The sequence below is a fragment of the Cyprinodon variegatus genome, unplaced genomic scaffold, assembly GCF_000732505.1.
Source record: "Cyprinodon variegatus isolate N-32 unplaced genomic scaffold, C_variegatus-1.0 Scaffold178, whole genome shotgun sequence".
NCBI classification, from domain to species: domain Eukaryota; kingdom Metazoa; phylum Chordata; class Actinopteri; order Cyprinodontiformes; family Cyprinodontidae; genus Cyprinodon; species Cyprinodon variegatus.
In genome coordinates, this window is record NW_015150631.1 from 724,178 (window position 1) to 740,233 (window position 16,056).

At 38.3% G+C, this 16,056-nt stretch overlaps 1 protein-coding gene across 1 annotated transcript in view; it reads left to right on the forward strand.

Annotated features, from left to right (window-relative positions):
* Positions 1-16,056, forward strand: part of kntc1 (kinetochore associated 1) — a 29,263-nt gene that overhangs the window by 7,112 nt on the left and 6,095 nt on the right. Inside the window, exons 24-51 of the mRNA XM_015378798.1 lie at positions 1,860-2,003; positions 2,762-2,851; positions 3,011-3,114; positions 3,189-3,291; positions 3,377-3,511; positions 3,598-3,717; positions 4,095-4,167; positions 4,902-4,969; positions 5,064-5,365; positions 5,454-5,626; positions 5,935-6,035; positions 7,285-7,429; positions 7,547-7,603; positions 7,684-7,847; positions 8,358-8,462; positions 8,546-8,674; positions 8,769-8,885; positions 10,328-10,437; positions 10,544-10,763; positions 11,061-11,150; positions 11,243-11,408; positions 11,502-11,560; positions 11,833-12,049; positions 12,827-12,900; positions 13,590-13,800; positions 13,946-14,058; positions 14,157-14,212; positions 15,069-15,147. Of these exons, the coding sequence (XP_015234284.1) occupies positions 1,860-2,003; positions 2,762-2,851; positions 3,011-3,114; positions 3,189-3,291; positions 3,377-3,511; positions 3,598-3,717; positions 4,095-4,167; positions 4,902-4,969; positions 5,064-5,365; positions 5,454-5,626; positions 5,935-6,035; positions 7,285-7,429; positions 7,547-7,603; positions 7,684-7,847; positions 8,358-8,462; positions 8,546-8,674; positions 8,769-8,885; positions 10,328-10,437; positions 10,544-10,763; positions 11,061-11,150; positions 11,243-11,408; positions 11,502-11,560; positions 11,833-12,049; positions 12,827-12,900; positions 13,590-13,800; positions 13,946-14,058; positions 14,157-14,212; positions 15,069-15,147 (3,525 nt within the window). The remainder of the gene's footprint in view (positions 1-1,859; positions 2,004-2,761; positions 2,852-3,010; positions 3,115-3,188; positions 3,292-3,376; positions 3,512-3,597; positions 3,718-4,094; positions 4,168-4,901; positions 4,970-5,063; positions 5,366-5,453; positions 5,627-5,934; positions 6,036-7,284; positions 7,430-7,546; positions 7,604-7,683; positions 7,848-8,357; positions 8,463-8,545; positions 8,675-8,768; positions 8,886-10,327; positions 10,438-10,543; positions 10,764-11,060; positions 11,151-11,242; positions 11,409-11,501; positions 11,561-11,832; positions 12,050-12,826; positions 12,901-13,589; positions 13,801-13,945; positions 14,059-14,156; positions 14,213-15,068; positions 15,148-16,056) is intronic.

The window sequence follows — 16,056 nt, forward strand, 5'->3', positions numbered from 1 at the left end:
TTTTCTTTAACGGAGAGTCTCCAGACTGATCTGCGAGTGAAACCTGAAAGCTCGCAAGATCAGGATGGACTCACGAGGCTAGCTTAACTCAGCATCATATATTTGAAGGAGATGAATTCATTTAAGCCTTTGGATAATTGATGAAGTAATGTCTCACTAAAAGAAGGGATTGTTTATAGTCTGGAATTCTCCAGGTCTGGATAAGTTTTGAAAAGAAAGGACATAAATGGAAGAATATGTCTAGTTGCAGACTTTAATCTTCATCGGCATCTGTCTGGGTTGTGTCCCTCCTTCTTTGTAACTTTTTATTGTTTCTTCCTTATGTTCCTCTGCCTTGCATTCTACTTCTTAACTTTTATCTTGTGTGCCTCCATCTTTGTATCCTTCCTTCTTCCTTTCCTTATGTTCTTCTTTGTGGTGAATCCTATTGAGTCCTCTGCCATCCTTCCATCTTTTGTTTTTTCCTCCATCATCCTTCCTTTTATCCCTGTTGTTTTCCCAACCTTCCATTCCTTTCTTATGTTCTTTCCTACTTGACTCTTTCCTTCTGTGTCCTTCCTTCCTCTCACCTTTCTTTCTTCTCGTAACCTCTGTTTCCTTCCATCTTTCAATTATTCCTTCTTTTCTTTCTTGTGTTCTCCTTTCATCACTAGCTTCATTCTTCAACCATTCCTTTCTTTTGTATTCCTTCCTCCCTCTCTCCCACCATCCTTAGTTGTTCCTTATTTCCTAGCTTCTTTGAGCCCTGCCTGTCACTACCCGAATCCGTCCCGGAAGCACGATCTGTCCTGCGCATGCGCAAACAAAATAGTAGGATCCGGAAAAACAATGTAATAACGGTACTGAAAATACTTATTTATATACTTAAAACTTTAAAGAATGCTAAACTACATTATATAGAAAATATTGAAGATTTTTTTGGAACAAATGGATACGTTTTACATTCTCTACATTGTATTGCTTGACGTCATCATCGGACATGCCCAGAGCAGTCACAGTAACGTTCGAAAGGCTATTTAAGTGTTTTGGGTTTTTTTTAGAATATAAAAGATTTACACAAAGACAAAAATGTTCAAAAGGAGCCCCTCGCCGGAAAAAAACAAAAGAATATAAAAATTAGAAAAAAGTACTGCCTACCCGGAAGTTATTCTGTTTGCGCATGCGCTGGACGAATCGTGCTTCCGGGATGGATCGGGTTGTGACTCTGCCTCTTTGTTTTATCATTTCTGTTTTCCTTATTTTTCATTTCTTTTTCTTACTTCCCTTCGATCCATCGTTCTACCCTTTGAGCCACATCTAGCATTGGTTGTATTTTTAAAGCCTGCTCACTGTAGAAATGTTCATCATCTTCATAGTGAACTCTTTCAAAATTGAGTCTGGGACTTTTACGTCGATGTCTGCAGGATCCCAGTCTGCAGAGTTTACTGTTTTAATATGTTAACAATCATTGCTATCTTATTTCAGCTGCTCAGTTTAGTATCTCTAGAAGCGATGAGCAGGATGTTGTTGGATGTTTGTTGCCAAAACAACCAGACCACCTTTTTTTCTGGATGTAATTGATACACATTGCAACCGTCTATTAACCAAGATAATTATATACAAATTTTTGCAAGAAATTATGTCTAAACCCAGAACTGTAACATCCAAAGTAATTAGTTACCTTTAGTAAGGGAGTAACTCATTTTCTTCTTAAAAAAAACAAAAAAAAAAAAACTATTGCATACTGATGGATGTAAATTGCTCTGTTGCTCAACTGCTATAAATGGTTTAATCATGTTCATCTTTGCTTTACTGTGAGTTAAGCTTTTATGTTTAGTAACATTAGTTTTTCACATTATCTTTTTTTTTCCTATTTAAAGGGAAGTGAGCTGAGTGTGGCTTTCTTTTTGCTGGACAAAGTTCCAGCTCCGGAGTTGATCGCAGCCACAGTGGAAAACAGCGTTCGGCCGTACGCAGAGGAGTACAAGCTTCCATTAGATGAACTACTGCTGCAATACATCAAGGTAGAACTTATTAAACATCTATTTAACCACTATTAAACAGATATTCAGGTGAACAGACAAATAAAAAAGTTTATTAATCAGAAAACATTATGTTAATTCCTCTAAATAGAATATAGTCAAATATATCTTTTAAATGAGGTATTTCATACTTTTCAATAAACATGTTGTTTTTTTACAATCAATACTTCAGTATCATAATTATTTTTCATCTTTTCTGTCTCTCATTAAATCGACATTTTTACATACATAAGTTGAACATTTCTTTCTTGATGATTTTTTTTGTTGTCTTTCATCTTAAACAACAATTAAAACATCTCTATTTTATAGTGAAACCTTTAACTTTAAGAAATGGAAAACATTTTCTTGTGATAAGAGATTAGAGTAGAAACATAAAGAAGGGTTCATACAAATCTATAAAAATTCTGGCATTTGCTTTTATTATTGCCATGTCTGAATGAAAAAAAATAAATAAATGGAAATCTTTGAATTAATTTCCTGTTTTCATTTTTAGCTTTTAATATAGAGGCTTTGGTTTTACATAGCTTAACTTTATAGTTAATATGTCGGATCACACTTTACCATTCTTTGTTTAGTTTAAATGTCCTTGCTAAATGACAGCTAAGCCATTTTATAACTGTAGTGTTTATTTTTTACAATGCATGCGGGAAAACCCTGAATTGAACCTGGAAGACTGAATTTATTTCTTTTGCCCTCAGATGCTCACAGGATTTTCATATTCTCTTGTGTTTTGAATCAAGGATCTGTTGGAGCGCTGCATTTCTCAGACCATGAGCCTTTTCATTGAAGCCAAAGCGGTGGCTGTGATCGGCTGCATGACTGACACTGATGTGAGTTGTAATGCGGTACAAAGACGCTCCCTAATATTTCTGATATTTTCACAAGTGGTGAAAAAGGGAGGGGGGAAACAACTGCAGTAAAACCAAATTAGGTTAAAGCAGGTTTGCTCTGAAATTGTAAAATAATTCTTTATTTTTTATTTTTACCAGCTGAAGGTGGATGCTGTTCTAGAGATCATGCAGAAAGCTGTGGTGTCCTGGAGCAATGTGGTGGAAAAACTTGTGCAGGAATACCTTGAGATGGATGGACCAAAGTAAGGATTGTTTTATTGGATTGTTTTGACTAAAATCATCTTCAAGTTAAGATTCAATCTTTTCTATTTTTCAGACAGGAGCTTTTGAAGGAGAGCTACCACCTGATGGAGATCAGGAAACTTCTTAGGGGCTACGGCATTCACAACTTCAACCTCTCTAACAGCACTCAGGTTATGGTAAGCTTGGATAAATATTTACAATGAGTGATACTACCTCCTTTGTAGATCAGCTAAGAAACACATCTTGCTTTGTTTGTTACAGTCACTCATTCGATACATCCTGAATCAAGACTTACCGATGTCTTTAGAGGACTCTCTGACATTAGCAGAGGCTTACAATCTACCAACAGCACAAATCAATTATCTATACCTCATCCAGTTGATCAGCCATGGCAGGGTAAGTGAAAAACACACCCCACTATTTAATCAGATGTGTTTTTTTCCGTTTATGGTGTTGAAATATTTTTCTTTTGCTGCTTTCAGACTGAGGAGGTCTTGACCGTCCTGAAGAAGCTGTCCTCTGAAGAGGCGGTGTGTGTGATAGAGCGTCTCACATCGTGGGCTCGGCTGCAGCTGGAGGACAAAGTCCACATATCTGATGAGGTGGGAGGGAGAGACATTTTCTATTCTTGTATTACTCTTCTACCTTTTAAAGCGTTTGCCTGTTGTTTATTTAAAATGATCTATTAACATAGTGTCTATAGAAGGGTTCAGATCCTGCACACTTTTAAATGTTTCTCTGCTCCAACATACCTGAGTCAAGTAATCAGTTCATCAGCAGCTGTCTGAAGAACTTGACTAAATACTAAGGCAGCTGTTGAGTAATGTGTTTGTGGAAGCAGAGACCTCTAAAAGGTGCAGGACAGCAGACCTCGAGGACTGAAATAGAAGACCAGCGGTCTATGGCTAAAACAGAATAAACTTTACAACTTTGAGATGCGTGTTTAAATGAAATCATATTTCAGTTTTGTCTTTTTCAGCACAAGAAGCACCAGATGACTGTAGCTCAGGTGATAGTGGAGGCTCTAAAACACCTGCATTTAATCCTTAAACGTAAGTGTTACAGAAACTGTTTGACTGTGATGGTCTGGGACTGCTTTGCACTTTCAGGACCTGTGAAGCCATAAAAATCCTGAGGAACACTATGCATATCCATCCTTCTGTGTGAGCTTACGCAGCAGAACAATTATCCTTTGCATGTCAGAAAGTCCACCCCTGAAGGGATCCTAAAACCATATTGTAGGATTTGGAGTGGCAAAAAAATGACTCGAATCATTTGAGATTCTTTTGAATGAGCTGAAAGCGGGGAGCTGGTTGACAGTTGCCTTTTGTATCTGTATTATATTTGTATCTTGTATCATTTTTTATCTCCGCTTCTTTTTCCATATCTGCTTCTATCTCCTCAAACCCCAGTCGGCCTCGGCAGATTGCCGCTCACACTGAGCCTGGTTCTGCAGGAGGTTTTTCTTCTCCACTGTCACTACAAGCATGCTTAGTGTGAGGGATTGCCTTCGAGTCAATGAGTCGATGCAATCAACTGGTTTTCCTTAGATAGAAAACTTTGAATTAGTTTGACTGAATGATCTGGTTGAATTGTCTCTGTAAAATGCCTTGAGATGACATGTGCTGTGAATTGGCGTTATATAAATAAACTGAATTGAACATTAATTGATGGTTCCAGAACCTCTACAGATCTGCAGCCTGATCATCCATACACAGGATTTATATTAATGCATACCTGAAATAACCAGATTCAAAGCCAGTTTTTTTTTCTTTGTTCTTTCCAGATGACGCTCTTAAAAGCATGGAGTGTGAGTACAACCTCATCATGTTTAAGGCGATCGCCCACCTACAGGTGACATTCCTTTCAGAAATAATTTAAGCGTTCCTAAGTATGTTCTTTAATGAAAAAGTTTTAATCTGCTGTTTTTGTAACCGCCCTTTTTTAGGAAGATTTTGATGTTTTCTTCACCCCCTCCAACTATGAAGATCCAAACATCAGAAAGCAAATCCAAGAGCATCACATCACAGCATATGAAAATACTCGAGCTCGCCATTCCTCAAGAGGGAAGGCTTCCTCAGCTCCAATTGTGGCAAATGACCCAGATGGGAAGACAAAGACTATCTCCACAGAAGCTGGCTTACGCCGGCTTGGAAGGCAGCTGCAGCGCACTGAGCAGGAGCTGTGGTCTGACCTGGGCCTTCGAGCTCTGAGAGTGGGGAAGGTGGAAAAGGCCCTGAAAATCCTCAGGTTGGAATGTTGGAATGCTACATGCAGGAGATCCAGGCTGTAGTTATTACCGAGTCTTTACTTTCTTTGTCTTCCTTTGTGTCTTCAGTGAGCTGTACGAGTACCACTACAACAGCAATACAGGGAAAGTTCTTTTCACCGCTGCCAGGACTTTGTGTCAGATGCTGCAGGCAAATGTTCCCATGGTGATTCCTGAAGGCATGGATTTACCTGCAGTCATCCACGATCTGGCCTGCCAGGCCATCACTTTGTGCAACTCTGGTAAGAAAGCGTGTATTGAAAGACATTCCTAGAGTTCAGCTGGCTTTTATTTTGTTGAAAATAAATGTTTGTCATGGTTTAATTTTTTTTTTAACACATGTTTATTATGCAAATAATACAGCAAACATTTAAACAGCAGTAGTGTAGCAGATTCTGAAAAGTCTATAAAAAGAATTTTAAGTAGTTAAGTAGTTAAAGTTAGATTTGTCATTGTGTCAAAGTAAAAGCTTCACATCTTTAGACATTTAGGTTTTTGCATACAACTTGAGAAAAAAAAAAGCAAAATATAACTAAATGAATTGTTCTAGATCTACTTTTGGACTGCCTGGAGCTTTGTAAGTGCACACGCATCGCCATGGATGTATATCACCAGTGCCAGTTATCTGACGATTATGGCTTCCTAGCAAAGGTCAGTATGGTTCCTATGTTCAGTGGCTTGCAGATTAATTAATATCCCTTAAACCTTTTCACATGAGTTCAGTTTCATCAGATTTCTACGTGGTAGACCAATACAATGTATGACCTAATTGTTAAACTGGATTCATACCTCTTAGCTTGAACTCTGATCTCTTTTTAAAGTCCCAGCTGAAGAAAAGAATCCCCCACAGCATGATAGTGTCACCACCATATGTCAGAGTGGGGATTTTGTTTTTCAAGCGTAAAAAAACAGTTCTGTCTGGTCTGACTGAGAGTCTTGTTCCATGCATTTCCTGTGCCGCTGACTTGATTTAAAGCAAACTGCAAATATGGCGTCTCATGTTCTTCTGTAACCAATCTCTTGCTTTTAGCCACTCTGATAAAATGCTTTTATGACTCCTAACTGTGCTCTGGATATCTGGGGCTCCTCCATACCTACCATGTTTTTCTTGGCTGCTGATCAGTGTTCTTTTTGTCCAGCACCTCAGCTTATATGGGTGACATTTTGGTAATGTTGCAGTTGTGCCATTCTGTCTAAAAGGCACGGACTCTTAGGAACTAGGTTAACTTTTAATACTATCGGTTGCACTGGATTTTATTAAGGAGTATCAGAGTTCAGGGCACACTTCTCTTTTCTAAAGGTAAAACATTTTCAATTCTAAAATTTTCCCTTTCTTTTTCACGTGTGTTTGCATCACATAAAATCCCACAAAAATACAATGAAGTTTGTGGTTCCAAAGACGAATGGTTCAAAATGTGTTAATACTTCTGGAAGGGACCAACGAAACAAAAAAGAAACTGTGCTGGAGCCATTTACCTTATTTTTCTGTATTTATTTCCACCAGGGGTTCCTTCTCCTTGTGCGCTTTTCTTATGTTTGAAGCATGATGGGGTTATTTAAGGTCAAGTGTCATTCTGTTTAGGTGTTGCTAAATGAGAAGATACAAATGGTTTTCTCATTAGTTTTAAGTTATGTTGGTTTGTTTTGTTCTAAGTGAAAAGACAATGGACCTTATGGAAATGAATAGCTTTAAGAATAATTCCAAATAAGACCTGCATATTCCTTTTTGAGAGTATGTAAGGCCAAAGCCTAACACGAGCAACCAGTAGCCTAAAATATAAGATTTTAGCCCCTACAAACAGTTTTTGTTGTTGTTGTTGTTGTTTTTTTACTTTTGGAAACAAATAAATTATCAAAACATTCTTTTTAATCATCTGAAGCAAATACATTTTTTTTGCAGGACTCTAGTTTGGAGGCAGAAAAAGATGCCTACTCTCAGTGTAGCTTTCAGGATGTTTTCAATGAAGATTGCATCGTTTTGGATCCAATGGCAGTTCTTCCTGTGCAGTATGAAATCACCAATTGCCTGTTGCCTATTCCCCAAGGTAAAAAAAAAAAAAAAACTTCTGTCATCACATTTATCTTTTCACACTTAGATCTGCCTGACATCTACTCTGTCGGTACTCTAATTCTGCATTTCCGATCTATTACTATATTTGCAGACACTAAACTGTTTCCGCTGGACTGTTCCTGTCTGTCCCATTGCTCATTTGTGGATGGTAGGCATTTTTCTTAATTTCCTCTTTTTTTTTCCACCTCTGTGAAATATTTTCTTGTGTCTAACTTGGTCTACATGCAGGTTCAAACCACCTGCAAACCCTCCAAGAACCCCTGACCAGCATGCTGCAGATGCTGCAAGAGTGCAGTCAGCTGGAGTTGACCCTCAGAGTGCTGGTCAATTCTTATGGCAGCTGCCTGAAGCATGTCACCTCCAATATTATGGACACAAAGCTGAGCGTTCAGGTAGAACTAATCTGTGCTTTGTTTCTAGAATAGCTGTCCGTCCCATATTTAATGGTTTTCTTTAATAACATTAATGCAGTATTTACAAAGCACTTATGAAGTTACTCAACAAAACAATTAGACTATAGAAACAAAAGTCCTAAGAAAAGAGATGAGAAGTTCAGTGCTTTACGGCATGAAGGATCCTGCCGTAATTAATTTTTTCCTAATTTATAAACTGAAACTGACATGTCTAACAGGAGAATCAATTCTGCAGAAACAATTCTCGCATATTTCTTTAATTATAAGAACCAGAATACGTTGACCTATCTGCCATTTTGAACTGGCACTTGTGCAAAAGGGGCATCTACTGGTCAAGGGTATACTAAAATGTAATCTGCACATAATGCAGTTTTAAATTAATGTTCTTTCAAACTTGTACAGTTTATGCCTTTTATATTTGTGAAATTGCAATTAATGCAGAGCAGTGTTCACATATTTAAAAGAATACTTTGGACTTTCTGTTCTCAGCTTTTTGACAGCAAAGAGCTCATGAAGTACAACATGTGCCTGTCTGGTGTCAGAAAAGCAACACTATCCACTCTGAATGCTGTAGCTGTGGGCCTTTTAAATAAAGTGAGTGTAATAGGTCTTCTCAAGTAGCTACAAAAAAAAGCTTGGTCTGTGTGGAGTGTTTCATACATTTTTTGCTCTTTCAGGTATTCAGCTGGAGAGTGGTGGATTGTGACTTTGCGATTGGTCTGTGTACACTCCTACCCAATGCAGAAGTCTTCAAAATATTGTGGAAAATTATAGACAACACCTGGCAAAACTATGACAAAATTCTGGTAGGTATCATGATATCTACATGTCTTAGCTTTTTTGTCTTCTTTTAGTATGAAAGAGATGGACTCAATTTTTTATTTTTTTTGGTAATGCCAGGCGGTGGCGAGGATTGGTGCCAATCTGTGCAGTTTATATAATGAGCCAGAGCAGCAGAAGAAGTTTCTGTCTGTCATCACAGATGCAGAATGGGGAGTCAAGCTTGGAAAATTAGAGGTAATGAAGTTCTATTTAAGCTGAAGTTCTACTTTCCTTTAGAACATCTCAGCAAATTTAGAATATTGTTAAAAATGTCACTCGTTTAAGAAGGTGAAACACATTTTTCATAGATGTTAAGTACAAACATTTAAACAGTTTAAGCACTTGATTTCATTTTTTGTTCTAATTACTTAATAACATGCCTGCTGTCATTTTGCACATCTCCAGCGTTGCTGCCATTTTCCCATATCCACTACTGTAAAACGCTGTATTTTGATTATTTATTCTTCGGGTGGCTGCACAGTATTTATATTTGTAAAAACACTATACAGTACAGTATTTAAATTTTTGTTATTCCTAAACTCAATGGCTGTTTTTGAACGTCCGCCCTAATGGCTATATAGGGCACTATAAAGGGCCCTATATAGGGCACTATAAAGGGCCCTATATAGGGCCCTATATAGGGCCCTATACAGGGCCCTATAAAGGGCCCTGTATAGGGCACTATAAAGGCACTATACAGGGCCCTATATAGTGTTTACACCATTTAAGATATCCGAACGACAAGTAGTGGACTCAAATGCATCTTGAAAAGTAGTGATCATCCATGGTCACTAGACAAGCGGATATATCCCATAATGCTTTGCGAGAGCTCTCCTTGCAAAGCATTATGGGATTTGTTGTCACAGCAGCCCGCTGTCGGGTAGCGACAGTTGCGAAAATTAACAAAGATGGCACATACACCATGCAGGATCATGTGTCACGTGACCAACGGGGAGTGAAAAGTAGTGATCATCTGTCTGAACTGTCAGTTAACAGAGTTCACTATAAAGTCCATTATATAGTCCTCGCTCAATACAGTGATTTAGGTATTTGGGGGTTAGGGCAGCCATTAGGACACAGCCTATCACTTATTCTGTTATTCTTATGCACTTTTAAGGTTCACATTTGTGTGACCTCTTTCGCTGTAATGCTCTGCTGCTGCAACACCACAATTTCCCCATTGTGGGACAATAAAAGGATGTTCTATTAGGGCTTACAGATGAGGAATACACAAAACACTGTGACAGATGAAATTTAAGATGTATTTTATGTGAACATCAGGTCCCAGGGTCTGGAGTAACAGTGGAGAGGCACAGAAACCTTTTCATTTTCCAGCTGATGTTGGCACCTTTCCACTGTGGCCCACATGGTGTGCTTGCTTGGTCACCAATCTGGCTTGACCTGACCCCTACAGAGAATCTATGGTTTATTTAGTTTTTTTTTTAAATTTTCATGATTTAAAGACACCAGAGCCAAAAGGTATATGACTGAAGGCCACAATCTAAGAAACTTGGGCTTCCATTCCAACCAAGTACATAGAAATGAAGCAGTCTGGCATTTCTGTGGTAAATATCTCTGTATTCAAGCCTCTTAAGCTGCCTCTGTACATGCCCTGTACATGCCCTTTTGTGTCTCAGATCTCCATCCAGCCAGTGTTTCGTCAGCGTCCGGAGGTGAAGAGCTGTCTGATACCTGAAATGGTGAAGAACAAGATGATAACCCTTGACATTATTCTCCAGTATTGCAGGTCAGACACATGGACATTTAATTTGATGTAGATACATTTTTTTTTACCATTGAGGTTTGTGTTGCTTTTTTTTTTTTTTTTTTAATCGCCCCTTCTCTCGCTGCAGTACATTTGGTCTGAACCGTGATAGCGTGATCAACCAGTACATTACAACACTGCTGCTACTACAAGAAGATGAGGACAGCAGCGGGGTCACTGGCTCAGGCCCGCAGGATGACGGGCAGACTCTGTGTAATGAGGAAGTTTTGGAACGAGTGCTACAGATCATCCCCATGTTGACAAGCCCAAGTGAGCTCGTCGACAGTCTGTGCACTGCCATGTTTAAGGTAATAAGACATTAAAGCCACTCGCTTTAAACTTGTTGGATCATCTTAAATAAGAACGTGTTTTACCTTAATTAATTGTTGTAAACATTACTTTTTTTCATCATCATCTGTGTTTAAAATACAAGAGCTGTAACATTGCTGTGCCGTGATGCCTTAGGGGCTGCATCTGTCCCTAAGACAGGAACATTATACTAGAAATTAGACTATAAGCTTTTTTTTTCATTTGTTTTTTATCATACTATTAATTCACTCTGTAACGAAAAGTGTTTTCCATGTAATCTTTGAAATGACATCCAGCTCAGTCCCTACAACTACGAGCGGATTGAAGTGGTGCTAAAGATCATAAAGGCAGCAGATGAGAACGTTACCGCCTTCTCCCTCAGTCAGGTGGCATCAAAGATTCACTTTTGTTCTTATTAAACCGTAGCTTCCTTTGGAATGGGTTTCACTAACTGTGATTTTTCAATCTTATTTATAAGGCAATGGGCTTGCTTCAGCACCTGAAGTCCTACAAGAGAGTCTCTCCTCCCTCGGATGTGGAGAACACTTATCTTCTGGAAAACGGTCTTCTGCCAAACCCCTTGTCCAACAGCAGGCTGCCTTTCCATCTCCTCATTGAGACCAAACATTTCTGGAAAATAATCTGTGAGTTGTCCACCCCAGTTTCCATTTTCATTTTTTTTCTTTGTGTGATTTTGTTAGTGAATCATAGGATTACCGTTTTCTTCCTGTTTCTAGCTCCTGAGCTGAGTGAAGAGACATTCCCCACACTTCTTCTGATTAGCAAACTGATGAAAGTAGGTTTCTCAAATCTATTCCCCCTCGAGGGCCCTTTAATCTGCATTTTCATGCATCTGTTTATCACATCCATATAATCTGTTTATTAGTCATTCATCTTTATCTACTCATGGTATCCATAATTTGTTTCGCCATCCATTCACTTGCATTTGTTCATCTCTCCAACTATCTACATGTTTCTCAATTTCTCATTCCCCACCATCTCTCCTTCCTTTCTTTCCAGTCTGTATTTTTTTCCAGGATCGACTTTTAAAGCTGATCTCTTTTCCAGGTGAGCCTCGACAAGCTTCACATGTCAGCAGCGAACCATGTGTTTGAGAAGAAGTTGAGGCCGTTAATCTTGAAGCAAAGGAAAAAGGGTCAAGGGTACAGTCACAGTAAGGAGGCGTTAAAGGTGGCTGTGAACATGATGAAGTACATTCAATGCATCCAGAACCTGGAGTGGGCTACAGCCACAGCCCATAAGATAACACAGGAACTTCCACCAGGTTTGAGTTACTTTTTAACCTCTAAGCCATGTTTGCCAACCTTTTTTGACTTATTTACCCCTTTGGGCATTTTTTTTGTACCATGAGTTCTCTCAGTCAAAAGTATTGATTGGAACACACAGTAACTGATCATAAAATTAAAAACTATGTTGCTTAATATTTTAATTTGAGCAATTAATTTTTATAATTCCATGCTTTCTATCTCAAATAAAAAAAAACATAAATATGTTGCCTGGAAGTTAGTAAGGAATCAAAATAAATACAAAATAAAACCGTATTATAAACCTTTATTTATAAAACTGCAGCTCCCCTGAGTGACTCCTTTATAATCACATTTTAACTTGATGAATTGGAAACAAAATACTGAACAAATTTATAGTCAAACCGACTTAATTAGTTTTACTTTGTTTTCATTAAACACATGAGCTGCTTTGATGAGCTGCGATAGCTCAGTGTGAAAAAGCTGATACCAGGCTGTTCTCTACATCCAGTCTGTTCCTCTGCTTGGTTTGGATGAGTGTCAAAGCTGGAGCTGAAGAAAAACTTACGTTTTGGTTGATAAAAGCTTGTTTAATATTTCAACTGGTTCCTTACAAAGCAAAACAGATCCCAGCCCTATTTTATTTTACTACCTAAGAAATAAAATATTTTTATGTACCTCTTGCGATGCACTCGCGTTCCACTAGGGGTACACATACTCCCGGTTGGGAAACACGGGAGCTCTAAGCTACAGTAAGCTGTTTGGCTGCACATCCTGATTGTTATATTTCTCTACAGGCTTAGAGAAGATTCGCTCTCTTCGGTTCTGTTTGGATCTTGGAGAGCTTTGGCTTAAAGATCCAACTCTTGAGGTCAGTGTTGCCGTTTTTACCTGCAGTTACATTTATTATTAGATCCATTATGTCTTAAATATTTTCAGATAGAAGCAAACTTGACTGCATCTCGAGGTAAAGATATCCTATGGCCCTGTTCTTTTAGCCATTCATGGAACAAAGATCCAGATGCTTCCTCATCTCTACTGAAATATGTGCTCTGGTCAGATCAGAATAGGACAGGATTAGTGCAAAATTAAGGTTAAATATCTAAAATCCATATCTGGAGATTTCTCTCATAAAACCAGAAAATAATCAGACAGAGAAGAACAATCGCAGACTCGGCCTTCCATGGCTGTCTCGTTCCCACACCTGAACCTCCCTGTGGAGGGAGCAGTGGAGGAAAACAAAGGAGAGAACCTACAGTCCACAGAGGTTTCTTGAAAGAGGAGTGGTCTAATAGTTATGTTATTATTACTTCCAGTTTACTGGACTGTTTATGTAGATGATGCTGAGCAGATGAATCCAATTAATCGATTCAGCCCTAAAATAAACCATTATGCTTGGAAAAGATCCCTTCTTTATTTATACCGTAGGTCTTTATTAAAACTAAGTTTTTTTTTCTTCTAAGGTTATACTGCTCTAGTATTGTTTTATGCCTTTGCATCCAGTAGCACCTAAGTTTAGTTTTTTTAAATTAGTTTTAACCTGTTTGGCGTTTGACACAGGAGGCTTCAAGAGCCCGAGGGGAGAGCTTCCTGTCTAAACTGAAGCTGCAGTTTCAGCGCTCTGCCACGGAGAATACTCTGATAAGCAGTAAGCTGAGCAGCCCGGAGCTCATGAAGCTGACCGGGCTGCCCGCCAGGCTCATCATGGCCCTGTATGAGCACAGCAGCGTGGAGCAGCGATACAGAGATGCAGAAGGTCACACGTTTCCTGGTGAGCCTCTCCACTCTGAAATTACTGAACATTTTGGTGTCCAAGAATTATTCGCTTCCTTCCTGCTGGTTCCAACAGTATAGCTGATATGCTGTGATGGTGGGTTTTTTTCTGTTTGTTCATTCTTAAAAAATCTGTGTCTCAGACATACATGCTGCTGTGAGGGAAATTGCGAAAATCAACAATGTGGATCTTGTGAAAATCCGCACCATGCTGTTAGAAAAATGGATCTGCAAAACAGGTCCAGCTGTAACCAAGGTTTGTCCCTTTTTTTTGTAATGACTTTTATTCCTTCAATGTTAGTAGATCTTTTCTTTTTTTTATGATTATGATTTTTTTTTCCTAAAAACAAAAAGGAAATGGGAAATCAGGACTGTGTCACCAACATTGAGGAGGATCCAGACTTAATGAGGTAATTCATTATCGCCATAGTTTCCATGCAGCATTTTAAAGTAACCTTGAAAATGAGTCATTTAAACTGGTGCAAGTTCACTCTTTACACGTTCAGATGGATTCAGGAAGTACAACACCTAAATATGAACAAACTCTTGTCCGTTTATCCTTTTTCAAAGAACTAAAGTCCTTACAAAAATCTCTATTGTCAGATCCAGGACCAGTTAACAGACTAAGTCACCTTGTTGTTGTTTTTTTTTTTCTCCCGGTTTTTGGCTTTATCCACAAATGTAGTTACATTCATTTATTTACATCATGTCTTGCTTTAGTTACCAGAGAGCAAAAACAGTCTTACTTTGACTGGGCTGTTTTGCTTAAAGGTCAGAAAGAAAAAGTAGAGATAAATCCATCAAGCTTTTGATTCTCTGCTCATTCCTGTTACATCTCCAAACATTCACCCAATCAAACTCCCTGCCTGCTGCAGTCTTCCACATAATCATAGCAAAACCAGGGTTTTCATGGTTAGGTTATGATGATTCAGTTGTTATTGAACTTTAAACTGAAGGTTTAGTCATACCTCCAGAGATGGATACCAGTGTAACAGCATTTGGTTTTACCTCAGCTTTAAGTAAAGGGTTTTTATTATCAAAGGAAGTGTCTATTTTTACCATGCATTCACCCCAAAGAGTGAGGACAGCTTTATGGCGTCCAGAAGGGCAGCGCTTAGCTCAATCAATAACCAATAAAAATCTGTTCTCCAGAAGTTAATCACTCATTTAAACAGATTCATATATTTTACTTTGTTTTGTGAATGAAAAAAAAATGCTAATCTAGATTATGATTTTCTGTTTCCTGTCTATGTGTGACTCCTGTAGGGTGGTCTACATCCTGCAGTCTCACTCTGTAGATGATGCCATCCGCCTTCTGATCCCCATTCTTTCTGCTGAAACCTGGGTAAGTTTGAAAACTACGTACACCTTTGACTCAGAAAAGATACATTTTTCTGTAAAAGTGACTGATATTTGACTCCAAGCTAGACAGACGGATAAATGTAGTTGTTAAGGAAGTCCTTTTTTTATGTCAGGATTCTAGAAAAGTTAAAGCCTTACTTGGTCAAAGGAAAAGACATCCATGCATGTTTAAGATCTTGCTAAGTTTAGTACAATCCCTCCCACAGTTATTTTCTACCTTAAGTGCCATCATGCTGACAGAGATTTTAAAATATTACTACAGGACAGGAATATCTTTTTTTAAGTTTGTTGTCGATGTTAAGAAATGAAGTAAATAAATAAAAAAATAAAAAACATTCCTATCCCCTGGATCCTCAGTATTAGTTAGCTTCCACTTAAACTTTGAAATAGACCTGAATTGGAAAAGATCCAAAAATAGTTAAATTGCCAAAAGGAAAAGTAAAGAGTTTCCCAGGGCTGATGGTTCAAAATGGCTGCTTTGCTTCTAAAATGTAAGAATAGCTGCAGAATAACTGTCTTAAATATTTGATTGCTGTCTTTTTTGCATCGAACGGTGGCTTTCAATGCATTTACAAACAATTAGAACAGTGACGTTTGCTTTTATATCCCAGACTGCTTTAATCTGGGATTCTGCTGTAAATATATTGCAAATGTATTTCCTCCAGCTGTTACTTAAAGGTATAGTGGAGGATGTTCTTTTCATCAGGGTTTGATTTTCTGGACCATTAAAATAAGTGGTCCTCTTAATTATAAACAATAGGGCCATCCTATGTCACATCCTCCTCATTTTCACTTACCGGTGGTGAGTCCGACATAGTGGAAAAATGGCAAATCTTCTTTTGGAAAGTAAGCTTATATGCGTGAGGAGAAATGGACTCGTGCATGCTCTAGC